Consider the following 24,427-nt stretch of genomic DNA (forward strand, 5'->3'; position numbering starts at 1 on the left):
AAAAAGGCAGTTCTGTTTTTTTCTCCTTTTTTCCAGACTGTTTGACAGATGCTTGTGTATAGACAGTTTAATTGTTCTGCTGATGGTACATGTCCTTCCCATATTCTACAAGGGATGCTTTCCAGTAACAGCAATAGCAGAGCAAAAACTGACACTGAACAAGCAGCTGATGTGTGAGCAGGGTGAAGGGGACAAAGAATAACTCTCAAATGTGCCTCATGTTGCTCCTGGGGTCATTGGACTCTTTTAAACACCAGCAGGAAGCAGAAAAAGATACACAGTCATTGCTGCCTCTTCCCTACAGACAGTGGCTTTTGACTGAAAATATAAAACAAAGCAAATGAATAGAGACATATATTTCCTTAGAGTAATTACAAGAGATAAGGTGACCATGCCCTTTAACAATATGCCATTTCTAGGATTTCTAGGCAGAAGAGCAACAAGAAACATATTCTTGTCAGGAAAAGGACAGACCACATGCACTTTGTCAAGCAATAGCATTGCACTGAAAGAAATCCCCCAAATCACCTTCTACCTTCAGGCACACAGAACAAAAGTGGCCGTGCGTTTACCCATAGTTATTTTTAGCCACAAACTAATGTGGCATTCTCAACAGTGCAATGCTGTCCCGTGACACCAGCTTTCCCACAGTAATGAGCAACGGAGGCGCTGGTGCTGGGAATGGCTCCTCTCCAGCACAGTCGGGAGGGAGGAGGGGGAGAGGGCGATGCTCCCAGAGTGTACATGGATTTTGCCTTACCGCATTGGGTGATGTTCATCTCCTGCAAGGGGATGATGGCTGCATCCATGTTCATGCAGTACAGCTCCTGGTACTGCAGATTCGCCTCGCCTTTCTCTTGCCAGAGCTGGATCCAGCGGATGTCGCAGCTGCAGTTAAAAAGGTTCTTCTCTAGTCTCCTACAGGCAGAAAGAATGTGAAAAGTGATAGTGGGATAGGGAAAGACAACCAGGGTAATTGCCTATCTCCTGGACTCTCTGAGGAGGATTGGGGCCACAGGGCCCTTCACGTGGGCGAAAAAGCTACAGGGAGCTTCTCAAGACCAGAAACAAGATGTGGCCTGAAGCTGTGGTTCAAACACTGCTGAGCCATGAAGACAGAGATGGAAGGATTCTCCAGTCTGGGAGGCCATCAGCTGGCATGGCCAAGGACAGTGCACATGGCCAAGGCCAGTGGAATGGGGAGCTCAGGGATGTGGAGACCCAGCAGGGATTTCCATTACGGGGTTGTGCGCTTGGGGAAGGAGGAGGAGAAGGACTGTCACCACACGGGATGAAAGATTGTTTAGAGATAACAGAGAATCTCTTCCAAGGTATCTGCCAGGGTCTTCTGGCACATGTTGTTCACATCTCTTCCTGTTCCGGAGACGGTCTCTACACATCCATGTATTCATACATTCTCTTTCACACACATGTGCAAGGTTTTATACCTCTCTGAGCTCTGCACACAGATACACACAACATCTATCACGAGAAAGACCGCATATCTGCAACGAGGTCCCACAGCAGTACCACTGATAGCATCAAAATTGGCATCTTTTGGTGAAGAATCAGATAAGACCACACTGCCCCAAATACTGATTCACATCTTAAAATCTCAATGCTCGTACAAGCCCAAGACTGTGAGGGGGAAAGCACCCCTACAGCCTCTCCTGAGTTGTCAGTGAAGCTGGCAGCTCTGCTCCCTAGTACACTGTATTAACACAAGCTTCCTGGTGATCTAGGACACAGGCTCATGCACTGGGTATCATGCATTTTAATCAAATCACACAGCCCTGCACTGAGACCCTGCTGACCTGGACAGGATGAAATGGAAAAAAAACCCACTGCCTTTAATGTACTTCATTTAAAATACACTTACATGTATTTTATGTATCAGAAATGTTTATTATTATTGATCTTCCAACCTATTAACCATTTCATTTGCATTTTTAAAGCCCTGCAGCTTTCTGCAGAGATGCAAGGAGCATAGGACCCAGAGGGAAAGGGAACCTAACATACAGCTGGCAGGACAGACTGAGTTAGCAAAAGATTTGCACAAATAACTTGAGCAAAACAGGAGAGACTGGACAGGACAGAGCAGAATTTCCCTTTCCATAGCTGGAAAGCAAAAAAAGTAGGGAGAAGCCAATACTGCAAAAGGTGAGCTCAGTCATCCAAAGCTCCATCCTTTGGAAGAGCACTCCAAAGGTCAAAACATTCCTTTCCACAGCACCTAGATCTCCATGTCATGTGAGGTAGGCTGTTTCTCTGATCTGTTCCATCCATTACTGCAAAATTCATGCTTTCTTTTACAAAATTAATTTCACTGACTAACAGGATTTGGAAATAACCTTCCAAATACATGCAGCTGCTGTTCTGTCCATACAGTACTGCTAAAGGAGGAGGGAGGGGAGTGTCTTCTGTTAGCATGTAAAACCTAAACCCTAATGACATCACATTGAATCATTTCATAGAACAAGATGTCATCATCTCTGATCATTTTCAAGAATAAACAGCAAGTTAAACTTCAGTATGTGGCTTTTCATTATTATTTTCCTTTCCTTTCAAAAGCAGCTACGCCTTTGTAAGGCAAGTATAAAGCTTAGACAAGAGAACTGAAGGCCAAAACACTAAATTTTAGCTCAGTGATTTAGTGGGATTTGAATGATGAGGTGTTCTCTGCACACAAGCATGGGTATCACTAATGCCTTGTGCAGGCTTTGACTCCTCTGAGCATGGCCATGAACCTGGAGGCCACATACTCCTCAGGACCCAAGGTCACTCTTGCCAGTAGTGCTGGATGCTTGCCAGGCACAGGAGTGGAGTACGTGCTCCCAGAGCTGTGGGACAGCACATGAGTAACAGCCAAAGACTCCGCTAAGAGCCAATCTGGTAATTGGAGTTGTACCCTGGGATGAGGCAGAGAGCAGGGGGAGCTTAAGATGCAGAGGGGAAGAAATTCTGCTCCACTGCAAATATCATAACGAAATGGGACTGCCAGGGAGAACCGCTGTCACAGCACTTAAGGGCAGCTCTGTAAGTAATAAAAGGCAGCCTTCCAACCCATTGCTAATTCATGAAGGCCCATGAATAATACAGGAGCAGCGTGCTTCAGGGCAGAATTTACCAACGACCTGCCCCAACATCAGTGATGTAACTTGTTCTAATCGAGATCCCCGCAGGGGCTTTTGCACAAGTTAACTCCTATCACAGGCTGGACATGCCAAGTGCCACTGGTAGCTTGTATGGTGTTGCTCTGGGAAGATACAGCAGGTAGAAGGGGTTAAGATGCACACACCGATTTTCCTTTACACTCTTCCCAGAGGCACTCTTGACATGCTAGAGGTGCCTCCCCTCCTTGCCTGCAGAGGTGCATGAGATTTTGACACCAGTGCTGGTCTGCACTTGTACTTTCCCACCACCTCCCCCACCCCAAGACACTGAAACACCCTTCTCGTCTCATACTTCCACATCAGAATCACAGCCTTGGGGCTCACGTGGGTCATTATGAGCCATATTCCTTCCATTCCCTCTTCCTGCAAACTCTGTAACATGCTTACTCTTTCCTGTTATGGATTTAACAAAGGCTGAAAGCAACGGCTGGTCATACACTGTACTAATCAGTCCACTGCATAAACAACGTGAAAGAGGATATAGTTCTCCTTCTCTGAGAGCGAGCCAGTTGGACTTGAACTACCCAGTCACCCACACCCAGTTTGGTCACTGCCTTCCAAGGATCCATTCTCCCTGTTACCTGCAAGTTTCTGCTTGCTGAGTTAAGCACATCCCTTCTCCGCAAGGAGGAGAAGGGCCTCTGGGAGTACAAAGTGCCCTTTGGCAAATGCCCACCATCTGGCTAGGAGGCATCTCTATATGCTGCAGAGACACCCTTGATTGCAGGAGAAGGAAGAAAACACTCGCTGAATAGCACAGAGCAGGCCAAGAGGAAAGGATTTATATGCTCCAGTGCTTTTACCAGGCTTTTGGAGATCAACAGGGATATCAAAACCAACAACCACTGCCATCATCAGAGCTGTCAAACTGGAAGGGCCAAGGAAGACAGAAGCTGGAGCTGCCTGCCTTGAGAAACAGCAGTATTGGAAGAGTTTGAGAAAAGGAGCCAATTTTCACAGGCACGTCCCCTACCTCAGCACTCTCTCAAATGTAATTTCACTTAGTTGCTGTATGTTTAATAGCTGTATCAGCACTCCAGTGAAATCTAAGGCAAGGGGCTCCTTCCTCATATTCAGCACAGTTTCTCCTGGAAAGGACAAGCAAATATAAAGGGCATTTTTTCACACATAGCCTTAGCCTGGAAGTGTTGCCAAACCACTGCTTGGTTACAGCCACTCAGGATCCGCACGCACTCCCACAGCTTCCTGAAGGCTTCGTTAAAATAGAAAAAAAAATGCCTGTGAGAAATAGCAAGCATCACAGCTGTAAGTGAGCTGGGGGCTTTCCGAGTAAGCAGAACTGCTGTCTGCACCAACGGATGCAGCCAACAAAGGGGACTGAACCTTTAAACGAGCCAGACGTGACCGTCAACCACAGGGCAAAGCAAAGGCATGCCCCAGGATCTGCTCCACGCACAGTCACGTAGTGTAGCAGACACTAGAGCTCCACTCATGTTTGAGGCAGAGGAGGGAACGGGGACAGTCATGCCCAACATCATCGTTTTAGAAGATGATGACAGAACTGAAACCCCAGGCCATCTGGACACTAAGCCAATCCAACTGTTTTTCGGAAGTGCTATATGGATCGTGTGTAACCTCATCCCAAATTCATGCTGGCTGAAGACAGCTCTGAAGGTACAAAGGACCTAAAGAAAAGCTCTCTAAAGCATGCAGCACCATGGGAAAAGCAAAAAAGGATCACTATAACTTTTCTATTTGATTGAGATATTTGGTCAAAACACCAAGGTTACCAGACTACATGCCCTCCTCTCCCCCAACCATAAATATTTCTACCGTCTCAGGTGTCCTACAGTTAGCAGCCATAACACAAAAGGAAAGGCTTTACTTGAGCCAGTTGCCATGCCGCAGCCTGCAAGATTGACTGCAATGCCAGATGCCAATGCTGCAGCTCCCAGGTTCAGGCCAGTTCCATTCCTCCCAGGAAAGCTGCACCTACCACTGTCCAGCTCCCTGAGAGCCTCTACTGTGGCAGGATGACATGGGAGACGGAGGCCACCAGCATCCCAAAAAGTACTGGCACAAGTGGCACTTCACACACATGGCAGGTTTGTTCAGGATAGGCAGCTAGATGAGATGCACTGTTCCATGCCTCATCCTTACCAGCCATCAGCTAAAATAAACTGCCTGAAGCTAAGCCTCTAGGACGACAGTGGAAATCTTTGCCACACTTCTGCTGTCTGTGCTGATTCCCACAAAACTACCACTGAGGTTTGGTACTCTCGAAATTAAAACATTCTCCCACCTGGGGACTCAGACCACCTTACTAAGCTTCAGTAAAAGAGTGCCCAGTGCAGAGAGAACAAAATCTATTTTCATTTTTCATTTATATTTATTTTCTAGAGCCAGGATGTCTCTCAGGCATCCAGCTAGAATCATTATTCCTGAACCCCTGCCAAAAAGGATAGGACAGAAAAGAAAGAGCTTAGAGAGCTATGTGTGGTTTCTGAAGTCTGAGTTAGCTCTGCACAGAGCAGGCAAGTATCTACTGTTTTGCTACAACTCTATTATTGTGACTGTTGGCAGCAGTAAGTTATTTAAGCTAGAGGCACATATGATGTTAACTTGTGCACATATATTAACAGAGATGCTGCTGTGTCCTGCCCTACCAAAGCTTCTTGTTGTAACACTGCAGAAACCTACTGCAGGGCAAACTGGCAGTGACTGCTTGAGTTAGAAATGCTGATGGTCTGGGCAGAGCTGCAAGATGTTCAGAACTACGGGGTTTTGTACAACCAAGGATGTAATTGGATCCAGAGTGTTAGGTCTCTCTGAGAAGGGATTTCTTGAAATGTCAGCCCTAAGCTCTCTGAGGACATGACAAAGGAAGCCAAGGACATGATAGAGGAAACCAGCTGTGACTTCTGGATAAGAAAGGTTGTAAGTCCAATGTTTATGAGCTGTGTCAGATGCTTCCCTGTGCACACTTAGCTTCAAACTTAGGAGAACTGTCCACACATTAGCTTCAGCCCTGCCAGTTAAGGTCAGTCTGTGCCATGGGAATTAGAGCTGGAGTTACTGGAAACCATTCCAAGCCTTGCTGATGACCAGAAGGAAAAGAATATTTTAAGTGTGCCTCATCTTTGCCATCCTTTCTTCACTGAGTCAGCAAGGGAAAAGCTCAAGCTCTGTTCAACAAGAAAAGAATCTCTGCCTTAAAGAAATTATCTTCTCTCCTGGACCGAGATGCCTTGAATGCAACCAGGCAGCAGTTTTAAGCCCCAGATTCCCATGCACCAGCCTGCTCTCACAGTGTGGCAATGATTTTCATATTACTCTTCAGCTCTCTTTGCTCCATGTTCACTTTGAGTGGCTTTGTCAGGTGTTATGTTCCCTGGCATTCTCCGTTTCACACCAGTTGTAGCTCTTCCCTCCCAACAACCTCCAGGAAATGATCTCCCTACTGCTTCCTTTACTGTCTGCTCCACTGCTCTGAGCTGCCTCATTGCAGCTCGTGTTTTTGCCTTCGCTGACACTCCTTCCCCTCTGGATCCTTAGGGACTGCGGTGCCAGTCATGTTTGCCTGGCTGCACTGAGACTGAGGACTCACTCCAGCAGGGTGCTGTTTGACAGGTTGTCCTCTGGTTAACCACCGTGGCACCTATATCTTTTGAGAAACGCAGCTTTGCCAATGGAAGGGCCTGCTTGTCCCAACTGACCCACCCCACAGACATAGCCCTCTGGAGAATGGCAAACACATGCTAGCATTTGTCCCTGGGGTCATCTTCTGGCCTCTCCAAGACCTTACAGAACACCTGCTGCACAGTCTGCCTTTCTCTAGTTTACTATCCCCCTGCCTCAGTCTCTTCTGTTCACCTCCTTCTTCCCTTCAAGAGATCTGACTTACCTTCAAGTTCCTAGCTGATACCAGTCCGCAACTTCCTTTTTAGCTTTCACTAGTGTTTCACACTCACTTTATGTAGACCATGTATTTTGACTCCCCCCCAAGTCCTAGAGGCCTCCTTGGATCTCACTATGCCACAGAACTGTCTTGTGCTTAACTATCATCTGCATTTCTAAAAAACAAAAACAAAAAACACCCTAAATTTTCCACTACTACTAATTTCTCCCTATCTTGCAGATTTACTTTTGCTCATCAATAGCTACTGCCCCTTTAGTTTTCAAGACCATGAACATGCAACAATAGATATTTCTTTTCCTTACTCTTTACTCCTTAATCTCCAAACATCTTTATGTGAATGAATATTCAGAACCTATAGCTCAGGCTACACTTCCACACTTCCTTTTCTTGAATGTATCCAAAGTTCTGCAAAATCGGTTTCACAGTCTTGCCCCTAGGGAAGACTTAGCAAGCCCATCCCCTTTCCCAATTAACACTGATTTCCTAATGAGTATTAACTAACATATTCCCTTCCTTCTTTCACACTGCTGAGAATAGCATTCTCATGTCTTTCTGCTACACCTCCATCTGTCTGACCTATGCTAAGCTGTGTGTGTGTGTAGGGGGGTCCTCAATGAAAAGAACACATGAAGGAATATTTGACAAGAAACATCAGTGACAAAGCAATTCATGAGAGAAAATGAACTGAACTGTGCTCTTAACTTCAACAAAGCCAAAGTAAGCCAGACTCTGCAGGCATTCATGGAGCCCCAAGCTCATCTGTGCCACTAACTTGACCACTTGAGCTCATGCCATGACATGGCTTGCCAAGAACACATCTGCAGCACCGAAAGGACTTGATGGCAGGCTTGATACAGCTGAGCTGCAGCACTGCCTCCCTCACTACAAATTCTGCCAAGCCTCTCTGTAGGAAGCCGCTGACACCACACTTCGTAACGACGGTGCTACTTTCCCACCTCCTATCATCTCTTCCTATTAACCAGCCTTCTGATCTTCAGCATTTTTATCCACATTACTTCTCCCATCAATCAGGGCTTGTTACAGCTGAGAAAACCACTTTCAGCACAGATCCAACAGGAGCTAAATGACTCGGATCATTTCCATTTGCCTGAGAGCACTGGCTCCAAGCGGCTCTGCTGACACAGAATTAAACCAGCTCAAGATAACTGGCATCCCTCTCAGGATCCCTATAGCAGGACAACAGAGGAGTCTTGATCTGTGCTCTATGTCTGCTGTGGACAGATACACATTACTGTCCAAACAACAGCACCCCGGTTCCCTTAATGGAACGTATTGGTCTGTTCAGCCTGACTTGGATTGACAGACCTAGGACATACCTGAAGAAGTGGAATATGATCAAGTGAGACAAAACCACCTAAGAACAGAGCCAGGTTGAAAATATCCATGCTGATCTGTAGGACACCATTATTCCAGGTCTTAACTCCGAAGATCCCTGCCAGTGTCCTCTAGTTCAAGATTGCAGCCCCCATTGCTCTTCCATTCCTGGATGTCTCTTGGGTAACAATCATTAACCTGAGTTTTGCCAAACTGTGCAATGAAAATAAGCAAAGGTCTAAGAATACGAATGACTCATTCTATTAAATTTGAAGCCTGAGCCAGGCTTTAAAAATATTTAGAGTTGTAATCAGTGAGGAAACCAACTCTAAATTCAGCATTTGTAACTTTACACACCAGATTCCCCATCAGAAGGCTGTTTCTGTATTTTCTAATATCACTGTTAGTATTTTTCATTTAACAATTTGACAGAAATAAAATACGCTGGAGTAACACCGGTGATAACACACTTACTCCCACTTGAAAGACTGTCTTTATTCTCACATAAGTCACTTCTGGCTTACAGTTCTATTGATCATCAGTGAGGCTGAATGGAACTTCCCAGGATCCTCCGGGAAAAATCCTACATATATATATTTTTTTATACCCACCAAGAAACTATTTCTAAAATTCAGCAAAACAGGTCACCAGTGCAATGTTCCATTGATTTCATGTCCACTTATTCTTCAAGCACAACACTGAATGCTTTATCAATAATTCAGTAGGCCGAAGGCCACTGCTGCCCAGAAGATATCCTATCTAATCTGCCACACAGCATCTAGGAAACACCTCAATTGCTAAAGATCGAGGGAATCATTAAGCTAGAAGGGAGAGGTGCCATACAAAAAATGTCATGAGCTAAAGGACTACAATTAGCCATATCCCACCGATGAACAGCAGGTAAAGATCAAGTCTTTGAGGAGATTCTCTCAAAATATGGCTAGTAAGTATTACTAACACGTTCCCACAGTTAATCAACCAGATACCACCCCTTGAATAACTTGTTCGTCATCCCAACATTAATTATCTAGATCCCATGAATTTGAAAGAAAAGCAGTTCCGCTCTGATGCTTCAATATCCAGGACACCCTTCCAAGGATGCTGCCTACTGGAGTTTTAAATAATTATTCACAGGTTTCAAAACAGGTCTTTTTAGAAACTGTTTAACCTCCTACTTTGTTAAACCTCCCCTTCCTTCCCAGGAGATACCTCAGGATGGAACTTACAGTTCAAAAAGTCTCAGTGTCTGGAAGAGTTGCCATGACAGTGTGGTGAGCCGGTTACCGGAGAGGTCTCTGAAAATTAACAAGAAAAAGAAGTCATGGTAAATAATTCCTTCTGCACCTGGCCGTGCACAGAGCTCATCATTTTCTTCTGTAGGGAGGCTGTTAAGCAGTTTAGGACCCAACTTCAGGTTTCATAAAGAGAAATTTTAATGAACCTGAACCAAAATGAAAATTTCTCATTTTATTTGTTTCCAAACAGGAAAAAGGTTTATATTCTGCTGCAATATTTTATATATATATATATATATATATATATATGTACATATATAAAAGGACAGATCAGCTCTTGTCAATTGTGTCAATCAGGAGCTTAACCAACTGTAAGCAAAAAGAACAAGTCTAATTTCATTTTCCAAACACGAAGAAAATACTAAGTAAAAACAAACTTCATGTTAAAAATATTAACATCCAAGTTAAAATGACAGAATCATAATTATCCAAGATATTATCATTGATTTAGAAAGATTCTTAAATTACACAGAATTTTTACATTAACAGCATCCCATTACGGCTCTTCGCTATTTGTACCTAGAGGTACCACTACTATAGCAACTAACAGCTTCATACCCCTTTCTCCATCTTTGTTCAAACTTGCAAAAACATAAATATCAGCTACCTAGGAAATCCAGCAGACATCTCTTCAGCTAAAAGCCAAAAGACTTTAAAAAAAAAGAGTAAAACCAAACAAAGTACTAAAAATAAGAGAATAAGTGTGTCTGTGGTGGACTAACTGAAAAGAAGGCAGGCACAGAAAGATAAAAGGGCCTTGGGGGTTTTCTGGCGGTGCTAAAGGACAACAACAAACCTGCTCGCTGCAACAGGCTGGCCTTCCCGCGGATTCCTTGCAGCCAGCGTCGGAAAGGAGGAGCCGCACGCTTCCTCCCCATGGCCAGGAGCCAGCCGGCTGCCCACCCTCACCACACAATGTTTCACACTCCCACGAGACAACCTTCTGCCACCAAAACCTTCTTGTGAAAATCCAAACTACCAAAGCAACGGTACTGGGGAGCATGAGGAGGTGCAGACACTCCTCTGGCTCTTGCTGGTGAGGCAGGAAGAATTAAACAGTTGAGATGGATCAGAGCAGATGGAAATTGGTTGGGGGGCTTTTGGAAATGGAAGAAACTACTCAAGGACCTCTGCTCAGTCCTCCTCAAGGACTCCCCAACTGGCCCTAAAATGACTAATCTCAGCACAAGACGATCATCCAGGACATATCCATCCTCAGAGTTGGGTCTTAAAACCTTTGCTGATCACCTGTTTATAGCATAAACCTATTTTTCATCACTTCAAAACCCAGATTACAAAAACTAGACCTAATCTAGGATCTACTGCTCCACACAGGGAGAAGCGTGGTCACAAGCTTTTGCAGAAATCTAAAATCCTCCTATAGCTGTGTTAGCATTCAGAGCTACAGAAAGCATGGGAATGGTTTGGAAGTGATGCCTTGCTGTCCTTCACTGCATCTAGTCCCATTCCCACCAGTTGTTCTTCCCTGGTTCCTCCCCACAATAAGGTCAGGCCCATGTAGGCACCACAGCTCATCATACCTGTCTGCAGAGACTCTCCACGCTACAATCCCACTCACTACAAAGGGCAGGGAAGCGCCAGAGGCACGAACGAAGGCCCGGAGTTTCATTAAATCAACAGCTGGTTAAAGGAGAGATATGGGACAAAGTGGCACAGAGGCAAGAGCAGGCAGCCCCGTCTGTGCCAGGCTCGGTCTGGAATCCCCATTCAATTTGGAGAAATGTGGTAAAAACAAGACAGTAAATCCCAGAACCCTCTGGTGTAGATTGGAGGAGTGAGAATTTGGACTCAAAAATTCATTTGTGGGCTTACCCTAGATTAAAGGGCAGTAAGTAGCAGAAGCCTGGCAGGCTGGTGGAGAGAGGACACTGTCTCTAAACTTGCTCTGTTTCACAGGGGCCACACAACCCCCTCCAAGGAGTGGAGTGAAGGAGCTCTGTGACAGCAACGTGTTACAGCATCATCCTCTCAGCCCGGTGAGGGTAAGACCCAGGGAGCCACAACTCACCCTCGGATCTGGGGCTCGCAGAGGACATGCTGTCCGGCAACGGACAAGGAGAAAACAACTTTAGACAACTCTGTACTGCTCAGATTTCAATTCACAGAGAGAGATTGCAACAGAAGTGCATGTGAGAAGTCACTCAGCTGCCACCAGTCCACTCGGCCAAGTCCCCATACCAAACTCTGCAACTAGGAGTGCAGAAACCCCGTAGCTTACCAAGCAAAGCACCTCAAAGTCTCTCTTTGACTCTGGCGGAAAAATAAGTGCCAGCAAATGCCATGCTGGCACAGCGCTGCATCATTAAATTCTGGCTCTGCCTCACATCAGACTATCCTGCTGCGTAAACCTCCACAGACCACAGGTACCTTGTTTCACATGACTAAGATCCCACTACTCCTAAGGCTTCAGACAAATTGCTACCAGCTTCAACAAAGTTTAGAAAGGCAGCAATAATAGCTCATGAAATTAAGGGAGGCGGGGAAATTGCAAACCTCCCCCCTTGTCCACCCTAGAGCACCTGGGTGCTTTGCAAAGACAGATGTAAAGTAGGAGGGGAAGGAACAGCTCACTGCTACAGAAAAGCTAGACAGTAAATTCTCTCCCCCAGCAAAGAAGGAACAAGGAAGTGAAAAGGGGGATGCATGAGAGACAGCAAGATGTGGGAGAGAGGCAGAGATGCAGAGGAGGGAGTGAATCTTGCTGGAATGTCCTTTCTCAAAGGTCATGTTTTGCTACATTAGGCAGAAATGTCAAGAGAAAATTGGATTCTGAAAGAGAAGAGAAAAAACAACAGGCTTTCCACGCAAATAAGGGAATCAAAAATAGCATGATCATGTTATTACAATTTAGGACACAGAGAGATGGAAAAAGGAAACATCCTCACTCTTGCAAGCTTTGCCAGGCAAATGTGCTCCACTTTTTATCTCTGTCAGTCCCTGAAAATCAACTCCTACCTCCCTCCTCCCCCTAGAAAACCCAAACCATGCCAAGCCTCAAGCAAAGAGGAGATATATCTTCACTTGCACACATCTGGCAAGAGATTCTCCTCTAAAAAGGAAGAGACGCCATCCAATCCAACTGTTAGCATCTGCAGGACCTGTCAGGAGGGACACCTATTAACAGCTCCTGTTTCAGGAGATCAGCCAGAAGTCATATAGGGAGGAATGCATTTGTCATTGGAAACAGGTACACAGGACGCTTTAAAATGTCAGCAAGGTCCTTGTAAAAGGCCCCTGACCTCAACAGGGAGAAAGAAAGGGGCTATGCACATAAATACATGTTAAAAATACACCATTTAGTTAGAAAGCCAAATATTCCAAAGGTCAGAAATGCCAGAACTAGGGTTAGTCACACAAAAAGTACACGCGCTGACACAGAAGGTACAGAGATCCTATTGAAAGAAACCTTGCTGCAGCAAGGTTGCTTCTCCCAAGAAGAAATCTATCCTGTGCACTGGATGCGCATGCACCTCCCTTCCCTGCGTCCTGGAGCAGGTTTCCTGGGTAAAATAACACATGTTTACGTAATTACAGCCTGTATTGCAGTGCTTGCACACAAGGAAATTAAGTTACGGCTCCACAGGTGAATTGGGCTCTGGCGATTTCTGACTTCTGGTCAGTGCTTGCAAGCTCCTCACTGCATTCTAGCCTTAGCTGTGCATGTGGAGTTTCCCAATGTTTTATAAAGAGTGACTGGAGAGGATTAGGGGGAAAAGAAAGCCAATTCCCTCCAGATATTCCACTATCCACTCAGTCCCTGCCACAATCGTTAAAAATCAACCTCCATTTGAGCCACTCCTAAGCACTTCTCAGCCCCAATCTCTTTATCCAAATTTCCCCTGATGCTCCCAGCATTTATGTTCTCCCATGCCAATCCCAGCATCCCAACAAAGGCTTCCACTCATCCACCTCTCCCTCCCAAATGGTCTTTCCAAAACTTCTCCCTTTATTCTCCTGCAAGCCCTTCATCCAATTGGATCAAGAGTTGTTCTTCCTTGTATAGGCAAGGTGGAATCCACAGAGAGACAGGGGCCACAGCATGACCTACAGCTAGGCTAGAACATGCTGATGGTGTACACAGGCAATTTACCTGAGAACACCGCAGAGGTCTCTAAGCACTAACAAATGAGATTTTCTAATTCAGCTGTGTTTTGGCAGTTTCATGGGGAGAGCAAATCTAAGTCTTTCACGCAAAAGCCACTCTGACAGTTTCCCAGCTGCAAAAAAAATGCAGGTGCTTTGTGAAGGAAGCTTCGACGAAGTTTTTTCACTTGAGCAGAACGGTCCATTTTTCCCTCCTGTCCACTCCCTCAAACATCTGCACAGGTTTTGTTTGAAATTAAAAAAGAAATAATAAAAACATTAAACACAGCCAGAGGCAGACACCCAACACAGAAAACTTCAACCTGAGTGATTAAAATTTGGCAGTCATAGGAAAGTGAAAACAGTCTTAAAACAGTGTGCCAGACAACCTTCAAAACAGACTATGTATCAGCTCCACTTGTAATAATAAAATATGGCATATAACACAGAGGAAACACAGAGAAGCAGAAGCAAAAAGCTTTCAGAGCAGATTTCATGGTTGCAAACATGAGTCCATCTTCCTCAGGATAGACCTGGCTATCAACACTTTATAACATGTTTGAACTGCTTCTTTGCCATGTGATATGTTCTCCATCACCCCCAAGACCCTATTTTCCACAGAAAGAGAGGAAGTGTTTAGAAATGGATGCTAGGGTCCTTTTCCCTCTGGAGAAGGACTCCAAGAGAAGGCTGTGGAAGGTAGTTTTGCAGAGCGTGTTTCTAGACAGTCAGCAAAATGTATGATCTTCTTGTGACCCAAACTCAACAACCTTGCTATCCTCAGACTGTACTGGGTAGTCATGCTTCTAAACATCTTGCTTTTCAGGAGGATCATAACCCGATATCCCACCCACCTCCTTCTGTCAGCAGCTCCACACACAACTCGAAGGTGGGCTGTTATCACTGAATTACAGCAAAATCCCAGTTATTGCCTTCTGCCTCCTTCCAGCCTCCCCTTACAGGTCAGGAGGGTAGATTTTCATGTCCTGCAGTGCCGTTGTGCACTCATACATCTTGGAGGTGGCTGCCTTTCAGGACAGGTTCACCTATACCCTCAGCACTGTGGAAATCTCCCCCCGGAAAGGCAAGAGAGAAATATAAGGTGATCACGAGTGACAGATGGGGCAAGGAAGTATGTCTGCTGAACAGGCTTCTGCCTCCTGTGCTAGCAGAAGTAGTGGGGTAGGGGTGTGCGTGTGTGCGTGCATGTACATGTATTAGAGGGGGATAAAAGAAGACTCCTCATCCATGCAACCCAGAACATTGGACTTCAATGGAAAAGGAAATGGCATGTTTTCTTTTCCTTCAATTAACCAGCTTACGAGAAGAATTTTCACTACTAAAGCCATTTTTATTCAGCTAAATTAAATCAGATGCCTCATTAATGACACCAACAAGCAAAAGCCCCTGTAATTAAGCTGTAAACTATATTATGTGGTTCAGTCCAACCCGATGGCAGAAACGCTGCTGCTGGGGAGGGGCTCTCTTCACCTGATCCCTCCTCCACACATCTCTCCTTTCTTCATTTGCACTTGTTTCCAACCTGACACATTTATTTCTACATGGGAGACGTTTTTCACACGTTTTAATAACACGGTGCTACTCTGAAAAACCTGATGAGGGGGATTAACTGCACAGAGCAGCTGAGGGGGTGCAGGAGTGCAAGCAACCGCCTGGCGTAAATTAGAGGCAAACCACACATCCGCAGCTGTGCTCCCCGATGCTGGATACACCAGTGGCCCCACGCTTGGTGTTTGATATTCGCTGTGCTCTTGGCATCCTGTAAAGTGCAGCAAGTGCTTCCCATCGTGGTGGTGCCAAGGGCTGCTGTATAGCAGATATAGGAGTAGCTCCATTCTGCCTTCATTTCTGCAAAAACTAAACTGCTGAACCCTCTGAACCTTGTGTCCTGCAAGTCAAGCAGGATATCTATCTGCAGCCTCAGGCTCTTTGGGCTCAGAAGTGGGTAAGACATCTCAGGTGGCAGTTTTCTCTGGGGCCCCTCTTCCCATTTTTGCAGCCAACTCCAAGGTGACATCTCTCTGCTATCCAACACACCACTGGAGATAATGCAGCTCAGAAGAGACACATGCCCCTGTGGGAACCATGAACCAGAGGGATCTAAAGGTGCTGGACCAGAACTCTGTCCAGCAAAGCAGTGTTCATTTTCCAACAGATAGTAAATTCATCAGAGCACCTAAGGGGTTAGCTAGACTCCTCCAACGCAGGATGGCGGTGAAGCTGACTTTCAGAAACACCGCACAAGCCCAGCTGCCCACGCAGCCCACGTGCCCGTGTTGCACTGCGCCTCACCTCCGACAAGTGCCAGCTCCCCCAGACATGAGTCTCATTTTACAACACTGGGGAATTGCTCTCTGGCTCATTTGTCTCCGCCAGAGGAATGCAATGACCTCTGAAAGCAGCATCGCGCTCCCAGTCCCCTGCCCTGCCCTATCCTTCACCCTCCCTCTATTTCCTATTTAGTAAGCAGCTTTGCTCATTAAGGGAAAAAATATGCTGTCCTCCCTTAATGAATGTGCTAAAATTACACCAGCAAGTCCCAGAAGCTGTAGACGTACAGGCCTCACCATGAATCAGGCTCTGCAAATATTAGACTCAATTGAAATCTCAGATAGCTCAGCACAAAGCCCCAGCAGGCCACGTGTGAGATAGAGCCTGCAAAAATACTGGGCAATGCCAAACACATGCAAGTCTCACACACACAGAAAGCTGTTGAGTTAGCAGAACAAGACTCAATGTTAAACTGATAAGACCAAGGGCTTGTAATTGCCAGCAATTCTCTCATTTACGCTCACAGCCCAGAAGGAAGCACGTACTGGTGGGATGAAAGAGTACGGCAATACAGAGATCCTCCCAGACATGGTCCTGCATTACCTACAGCCCAATTCCACTCCTCAAGCAGCCCCTTAGAAAATCCCTGGCCTTTACTGACCCCAAACACAGTCAACTAAGAAAGTCTCCAAGGTTCAAATCTTCTTTTTTAAGTCTGGACAACATAACAAACCGAGTTATCACATCCAAAGGTATTGTACTGTGTCCTAAGTTTTGTGAGGCATCCAAATGCAACCACAGAGCACGTCGCATCACCTTGTCTCATTCTTCCCAAATCAGTTCTTGCTCTAGTGCTAGAACCAGAATTTGCAATAATTTCACAAACTCAGACATATGGATGTCAAGCTTTTGCATCGGAGGAGAGCAGGAGACCATCACTAGCACTGACACGCAAGAAGAGATTTTTTCAAAACGTACAATCCTGGAGAAGCAATGCCAGAGGGGAGAAGCAAGACACCCCAGCCACGCTCCTTCTGTATTCACTGGTTTCGAGACCTTGATTTGTAAATCCCAATCATTACTAAAACGGGATTGTAAGGAGGCGGGAAGGAGTGCTCTTTCGCATTGTTCTTTAAACAATAGCATTAAAAACAAAACCACAGTTGCACAGCAAGTCAGAAGGAGACAGAGGAAGGAGGCGTACAGGCATAGGGGCGACCCGCCTCCCATCAGAGCGCTCTTGCAGGAGACACGAGCAACACATCTGCTGCACGCCTCTCCTCCCACTGCCTCTGCCAGTGCAGCAGGTCACGAAAGCAAGATATCTATTGCTACCACTTTAGTCCCAGTGCATCCCAAAACACGTTAAAGGCCACTTTAAAGGCCACCTCCAACCCTGTGATGTCCCCACACCTTCCAAATTAGCTCTAAGGCATCTCCCAGTTGCATCAAGCTTTATTTGGAGACAAGATCATATCCCAGAGCTAATCATTGCTCACAGTTTGGGTTCAGCCTCCATTATAGGTGGAAATCAGTCACCAGATGTGGATAATGTTGTCTCTATGCTTTGAGGCAGATCAGATGCAGGAATCCAGCCCTCTAGATTACACTTGTCTCTCCCTTGTTGTGTGCTGTTTACAGTGTGTGCTTCTCCAAAGACATCCAGGCTCTCAGAGAACTTGAGGAGAGATTAAAAGCTTGGTCAGCCCTGCAGTTGCTTTGCTTTGCCTGTCTGCTTCCCTGCAGGGCAGGGTCCAACGGCTTTCATGAAACATGCCACTCTTCTGCTCAAGGGAAAAAAAAAATCTGCTTGAAACAGGCAAGAGCCCTTTCCCATGGCTTTCCTCCCGCCACTGAGGCATCCCCAGGGCTGCTTTACTCTCCAGCTCCCAAACTCAAACTGCTCTACTCTTCTCTCTCCCAAAATCAAACTGTGGTAGCTTTATGTCCATCAAGGCTGGAATACAACAGTACACTGGTTTTTTTCCTGCTTCAGTGCACAGAAATAATACTGAAAATTTGTGCTGATTGAGAACAAGGGGTGCCAGCCGACAGCTCCAGTGAAGGGCTGGGTTTACCGTGCCTGCTTGCTTCAAATTGCATATTTCTTCAAGATCGGAACAGAAAATGACTGGGGAATGCCTCCCACTCACAGGTTTCCAGCAGGTCTAGAGCAAACCAAATCAGCATGTAACAGAAGACAGAGCTCTGCCTCACAGCAGAAGCATGTGGAGACTGTCTGGAAAGGGGAACAGTACTCAGAGGTTATTTTCCAGCATCTCAGAGTAGGTGGTGACATCAGAGCCCAAACACATGCTCCTCAAAAGCTTTCATGTGTCTGCTCGATCATTTCCCTTCATGGTGATACTCAAATGGCAAGGTCAGTAGATAAGGTAGTACCATTCCAGTAACCATCCACTAAGGGTCCTCCCAAACACACTGGTAGGCACTGGGGAGAGCCCAGGCTGGGCAGTTTGACTAGGTGAACAGCCATAAGCCTGAACTGCAATGCATTGAGCACAGAGCCTCTGGGATAGGGTCTTTCCTCCCATCCCTCCTGAACTAGGTCTGTACTCTCTCAGTTGTTACAGACCTAATGGTCCTTACATCTTTTAAAAAAAAATAAAAATAAAAGTCCATCCTCCCCCAGCATTCAATTCGTAGACACCAATGAGCCCTGAACAACCTCAAGCACTGCTCCTCCAGGAGTAAACGGAAAAGTAACAGCTAGGCCTCAGCTGGGTTTTGCCTGCCTCAGGGAGGAATGCCAGGGGGCTGAGCTGGGCTGGGCTGGTACCAGAGGTTCTGCAGAGCCTCCAAAGGAAAGAGGGGGGATATGTGTGCATGTGTGTGTGTGTGTGCATGTGTGTGTGCGTGTCCCAGCAACAGCGAAACTGGGCATAAGGCGAGCTAAGCTCTCGGCAGACACTGCTAAATGGTTTCCAATTAATTAACTGATTACATGATAGAACAGAAGGGGATTCAAGTGAGTGCTGTTGACCTTTAAAAATAATTAATATCATCAGAATCGCAAAACTCGTCCAGGAAAAAATAATTAGAAGCATCCTAATATTACCTCCAAAGCCATGTCGAAGCAGTAGAGAAAGGTTCTGGTTAGTTCAGAGGTACAGTTCCCAAGTATTTGCTAGCAGCCCCATTTCTTCCTTAAACTTGTCTTCCCTGTACAGCTCCTCCCCTCCCCCAAACACACACACACACACCCTTCTCCTCTACCCTAGGCAGCCTTCCCTCTCCTCTCCATATCCATTCTCCTCATCATCTTTTCTACTCCTCATTTCCCTTCTTCTCCATTTCAGTTCTCTTGCCTAATGATTTCTTCTTGCTCCAATCCTTCCTTGCAAACCTCTCTCTCCAGACTAGTTCCTAATCCTCCTGCAGCAGTATCCCACCCCCTTCTTGTCTTCACTCAGCCCTATGCTCTTGACCTTCCTGCACTTCAAGAAGGATCCCTGGTCCTTCCCTCTATGACACAGATCCACTTTTTATCTCTAGTCACCATAGGCAACTTCACATGCTGATCGCACATAAGGTCTACACACAACCCAGAAAACCTGCTTTTCCTCATCCCCAAGTGTGTGAATACTCCCACTTTGCTATGGTTTCCTCACTTCACCTGTCCTTGTTCACTTGGCCAAGAAGTTCCTACACAGGGAGAATAGCTGGAAATCCACTGTGCTGAGCAGAAACTGGAGTAGAACAGGTCCTTGATAGAAGATCAAATAGGTTCCCTGGAGAGGAAGTTGCATGAGCAACCAATGGCTGTCATGAGGAGACCTAAAAAAGCCACAGCCGTGGAATAAAACCTGCCTTTGCAGCAAATAAATTTCCTCCACTGCTTATTATTGTGAAAACTTCTGTGGCTAGACACTCCACTAAGGTATAGATAAAAGGAAAAATGGTCTTCATGAGCTCAGAAAAGCAGACTGCTCTGCCAAAGACCTGTGTTCACACCAGGTAATGAAGAGAAAGCCTACTATTAGCCTGCAGCCCTCACCCCGGCCTACCTGCCAAGGGAAGCAGAGCTACCTGCTTCTACAGTGTAGAGAGCCTGAGTATGAGTGGCTAGACACAGCAGGTGGTGCAGAATGAGGGGGTGAGGGACCAGAGCTGGAGAGTGTGCGGGGGGAATCAGGCTGGCAAGGGTAAGCATACATGAGGGGAAAGGCAGGGAAGAGAGGGTGCGAGGCTGCACTTCTCCAAAGGGACCCTGTCGTCAGCCGGCAGAGATGGCAGCTGCCACCGCCCTGCTGTGCTGATGCTCCTGGCCACAGCAGGAGGCAAGGCTGACGTACTCCAGCTATGCCTCAAAAGGGAAGAAAAACACTCAGCCTACAAGACAAACAGCATCAAGCAGGGAGCTAGCTTGCTCCAAACCACAGGTTCCCTTTGTGTGCCACTGGGTAGGGAAGGGGAGCTGGGAAGCAGCAGATGCCTGAAAGTGCATCTGAGCTCAGAAGAAGCCACTAGGCAGAAAGGCTTCTGCTGGTACCACTGAGCACACATTGAGGAGACACATCCCTAGAAAAAACTCCCTACAGCTATGCCTGAAGCTTGGTATAGTGCCCCTGAGGTGGGCTGCAAACTGGCGATGGCTTAGGGCAGTTAGCCCAGCAAACTGTGCTTGCTACAATCCTCATTTATAACCTTCCCAAAACCAGAAACCCATTTCATCTTTGACAATTAGTTCTGGCAGAGAAAATACACAAGATTGGATGGAATGATTATACTTTTCTACCTCTTCCAAATGTATGCTGTGTTTAAGCAGGAAAAGTATCTTCCCCCTCACCCCTTTACCTTCAAATACTGGTCATTGAGAAGGATATTTTTAAAGAGAAAAGAATAATCACCATAAAGCACAATAGCCTGATAGTCAAACTAGAGCAGGTATTTCTTCATTATTCTGAGACAGCAAATTACCCACAATTATCAACGCAAACAACTAGATGCAGCAAATGCTTAGCCAAATCCCATGGGTTGTAGTTGCAGTGAGGTTAGATGGCAATCCTTCCTAGAAAGCTGCTCATGTGAATAACTCATTGATAGCAGCAGAGTATTGCAAGATGATTCCTTTTACGCTGCAGAACAAAACCAGTGCCAGGGAAGCACTGAAGTTTAGGAAGTTCAGAATACATCCATCATAAACAGACACCTCAGAAGTCTTGTTTCATAGAGGGAGGAATGGAAAAAAAGTGCTAGCAGCAAAACCCAGCTGGTCATTCCTCAGATAGACTCACACATGGTTCCTAGAAATAAAGTTACACCTGTAAGCCAGGTGTGCACAGCTGCTGATCCACTCACTACGCTTTGAATAGCAGGCCAGATCTATGTCTGGGAAGAGGAAAGATGTCTTTCAAAGAGAAGGGAAAAGGAGGCAGGCAGGCCAGCCTTAGGTCGGAGGTTGGAAAGTCAGGAGGCCAAGCTGCAGGGCCAGAACTGCAGTTCTGGGGCTGCCCCCAGTACTGGGGCTAGGCTGGAGGCAGAGTGCTCAAGCTGCAGGCATCAGGAACTAAGTATTGATGGACCAGGGCTTAAGTTGGAGGTGGGGAAGTCAGAGCTTCAGGCAGAGAGGTTGTGAAGTCTGGCTGCAAGCAGCCAAGCTGGAAGCAGGGAGGCCAGGGCTGGGCCGGGCCGGAGGCCTGGGCCGGGCTGCACAGCGGCTCCGGGGTGGCCCGGTGCTGTCCGCAGTGCTGAAACGCCGCCCTGCGGAGCAGCCCCACGGCGGGCAGGGAGCCAGCACAGCCCCACGGAGGGAAGAGCATCCCTCCCTCGGGCATAGTCTGGGGAGGAGGGACACCCGGGAATGTGTGCAGCCTGCCGACGGATCAGTCCTTAGGAAGGCACGGCCAGCACCTCACGACACCACTGGAGCACCACACAGTGTGAAAACACACTCCCACATCAGTCCAAGGGTCAGATCTGCCTGGTTCTCATCCTCAGTCAATAGGAAGTTTACAGAAACACTTACCCACAGTCCCTACTGAGGACTGAAATCTAATGCTCATACCAACAGCCTCATAAGTATCCCACAGTCTCTTGCATCTGGCATAATTTACAGTTCAGCCTTTCACAAAAACAAATGAGGGGAAAGGGTTGGTGTGAAACCCCTCCTACAACTTCCTAATAAAAATTTTATAATTCCAATAAAACATACGGCTGCCTAACTTATGACATTTAAATTCTTGCCTAGTCACACACCATCATGAATTAATGTCCCATCATTCATGCCCTGTCATGTCTTATTGCTCAAATAACATATGATTTGAATGTTTCTATTTCTCTGCCCTGATTCTTATTGCCTGTATATCAAGAAAGGAAAATCACCTCTGCAATCATACTGTTAGTCAAACAGCATCATGGAAATAAAAATCCCAGGTGAGATCACTTGTGCGGTCACTTAGCTTTCACTCATCCTGCCCTGATTGTTCTCTCTCTCTCTCTCTCCCAACAGCTTTCAAAGAAGTCTCTGTGTCCTTAAGTCCCACTTGGATGCTCCCTCTCTGTACAGTAACTCTCATGTTGGCACAGGGTGGCAAGACATGTCTTTCACCAGACCTAATCAGCTGAGCCACAAGGTCTAGAGAACAAGCAAAAAGGACAGCCAAAGGCTGTTTCTGGAGTACATCTATACTGCAGCAACCCCAGGAGTCCAGGAGCACGATCTGATCTTTGTCACATGGGCACCTCCAGGAACTTGCTTATTCTGCACTGCCGATGTTTGTTTTCGAGAGATCAATAGAGACGTTCTGAGGTTTAACCAAGACATAGCAACACCTCTGCTTCAGGACGGCATCTGTGAGGAATGCTTGAGCCTCTCTGAGGGGAGACTCACAACATGGTGGAGCTCACAACAAGACATCCATCAGGCTGATGTTGCACAACATGTACTACATCACGGAGAACGACCCAACAAAAAGCACACATTTAGAGTTCACATTTTATCTCAATCCTGAAGCAAGGCTCATAAAAGACTAAAGAACTCCCATCTAGGAACAGTTGAATGGCCACATTCAAAATATCCCCAGCATTTTCTGCAGCTTTTTTTTTTTTTTTTTTTTTTTTTTTTTTAAAGAAAAGGACTTTTCCAGAACCACAGTTGCTCATTTCACATATCTGTCAGGAGATAACTGCTCAATCTCTTCTGAGAGGGAAATAAATCCCATAGCCACACAATGCATCTGGAAGCAACATCTCAACATTTCAAAGGTGGAAAGACAGACAAAGCTATACCAAAATCCTAAGAGCCCAGGTATCAGTGATAGGAATCACATAAAAAACTGGGCAGCAAACATTTGTGACATCAATAACATTATAACTCATCTTCCATTGCCAACAGCATCCCACAATTCAAGGCCCTGTATCGCTAGAAATGTACAAAGAGCTACACCGCAAATAGATCAAATAAAAGGAGAGAAAAAACAAATGCTATTATACCAGTTTTTCAGACGGGGAACTGAGGCAGAACAAGTCTTATCCCAAGGTACACAGAACTAGAGTCAGAAACTTTCTTTCCCGGGTTCTTCTAGTTTGACAGTCACAAACGACTCTTCCTCCTATTACAATACAAAAAACCTTCTCCATAGCCAAGTGGAGCCAATATGCAGTCAGCAATTAGCTACCCAGCCCTCCGAAGGCAGGTCAGATGATTTTGACCCATTCTGAAGGAAAGCCACAGTCCTGCAGTGACTTAGTCTCTCCTCTGGCCTTGTGTACAATACCCAGTAAAACAGAAACTCTCTCTGCTGCTGCTGCAGAAAAATGAATAGCTGCTTCTAACTGATTATCAGTCACCTGCAGTAATGATGGAGAGTATACATGCTGTCAAACCACTGCTGCTGATTAGCACATCAGCAAGGACCTGTGCTACACTGGCATCCAGGGGACAAAGCAGGTACGGAGTCAGAGCAGGGAAGTTTATGGAAGCAGAAGAGGCATTACTGCTATTTATTTTAGCAACTACGTCCTAAACATGCCCAGCATTTTATAGGAGAACTGAAAAGATGAGGAAAAATGCCTCACTAAATAAATTATAGTACAAAGGCCTGATCCCCGAGGGGCTGGGAACAGTAATATCCTCAGTGTGCAAGTGGAAATCATGGGGTACCCAAACTGCGCATTTGTTTAGGGATAACAAAGGAACATTCACCTAATGGACTTGAAAAGCTATTTAGTATTTCTCATATTTCCTTTCTTTTTTGCTGGTAGTCATGGAGAAATTCAGTTCTTATTTAGTCCTTTGTAAATGCATAATAAAACATTAAATTGTCAAGGAGAAGGGTTAGGTAAATTCATTTTACTTCATACTACACAGTCATTTACTGTGCCTAACA

General features: G+C 45.9%; 1 protein-coding gene across 6 annotated transcripts in view; it reads right to left on the reverse strand.

Annotated features, from left to right (window-relative positions):
- Nucleotides 1-24,427, reverse strand: part of NTRK3 (neurotrophic receptor tyrosine kinase 3) — a 232,473-nt gene that overhangs the window by 158,478 nt on the left and 49,568 nt on the right. For all 6 annotated transcript variants that reach the window (XM_062583546.1, XM_062583549.1, XM_062583547.1 and 3 more), the window contains 2 exons: nucleotides 9,615-9,683; nucleotides 761-918 (listed from right to left, as the gene is read on the reverse strand). In XM_062583546.1, the coding sequence (XP_062439530.1) occupies nucleotides 761-918; nucleotides 9,615-9,683 (227 nt within the window). The remainder of the gene's footprint in view (nucleotides 1-760; nucleotides 919-9,614; nucleotides 9,684-24,427) is intronic.

The sequence above is a fragment of the Rhea pennata genome, chromosome 10 (assembly GCF_028389875.1).
Source record: "Rhea pennata isolate bPtePen1 chromosome 10, bPtePen1.pri, whole genome shotgun sequence".
NCBI classification, from domain to species: Eukaryota; Metazoa; Chordata; class Aves; order Rheiformes; family Rheidae; genus Rhea; species Rhea pennata.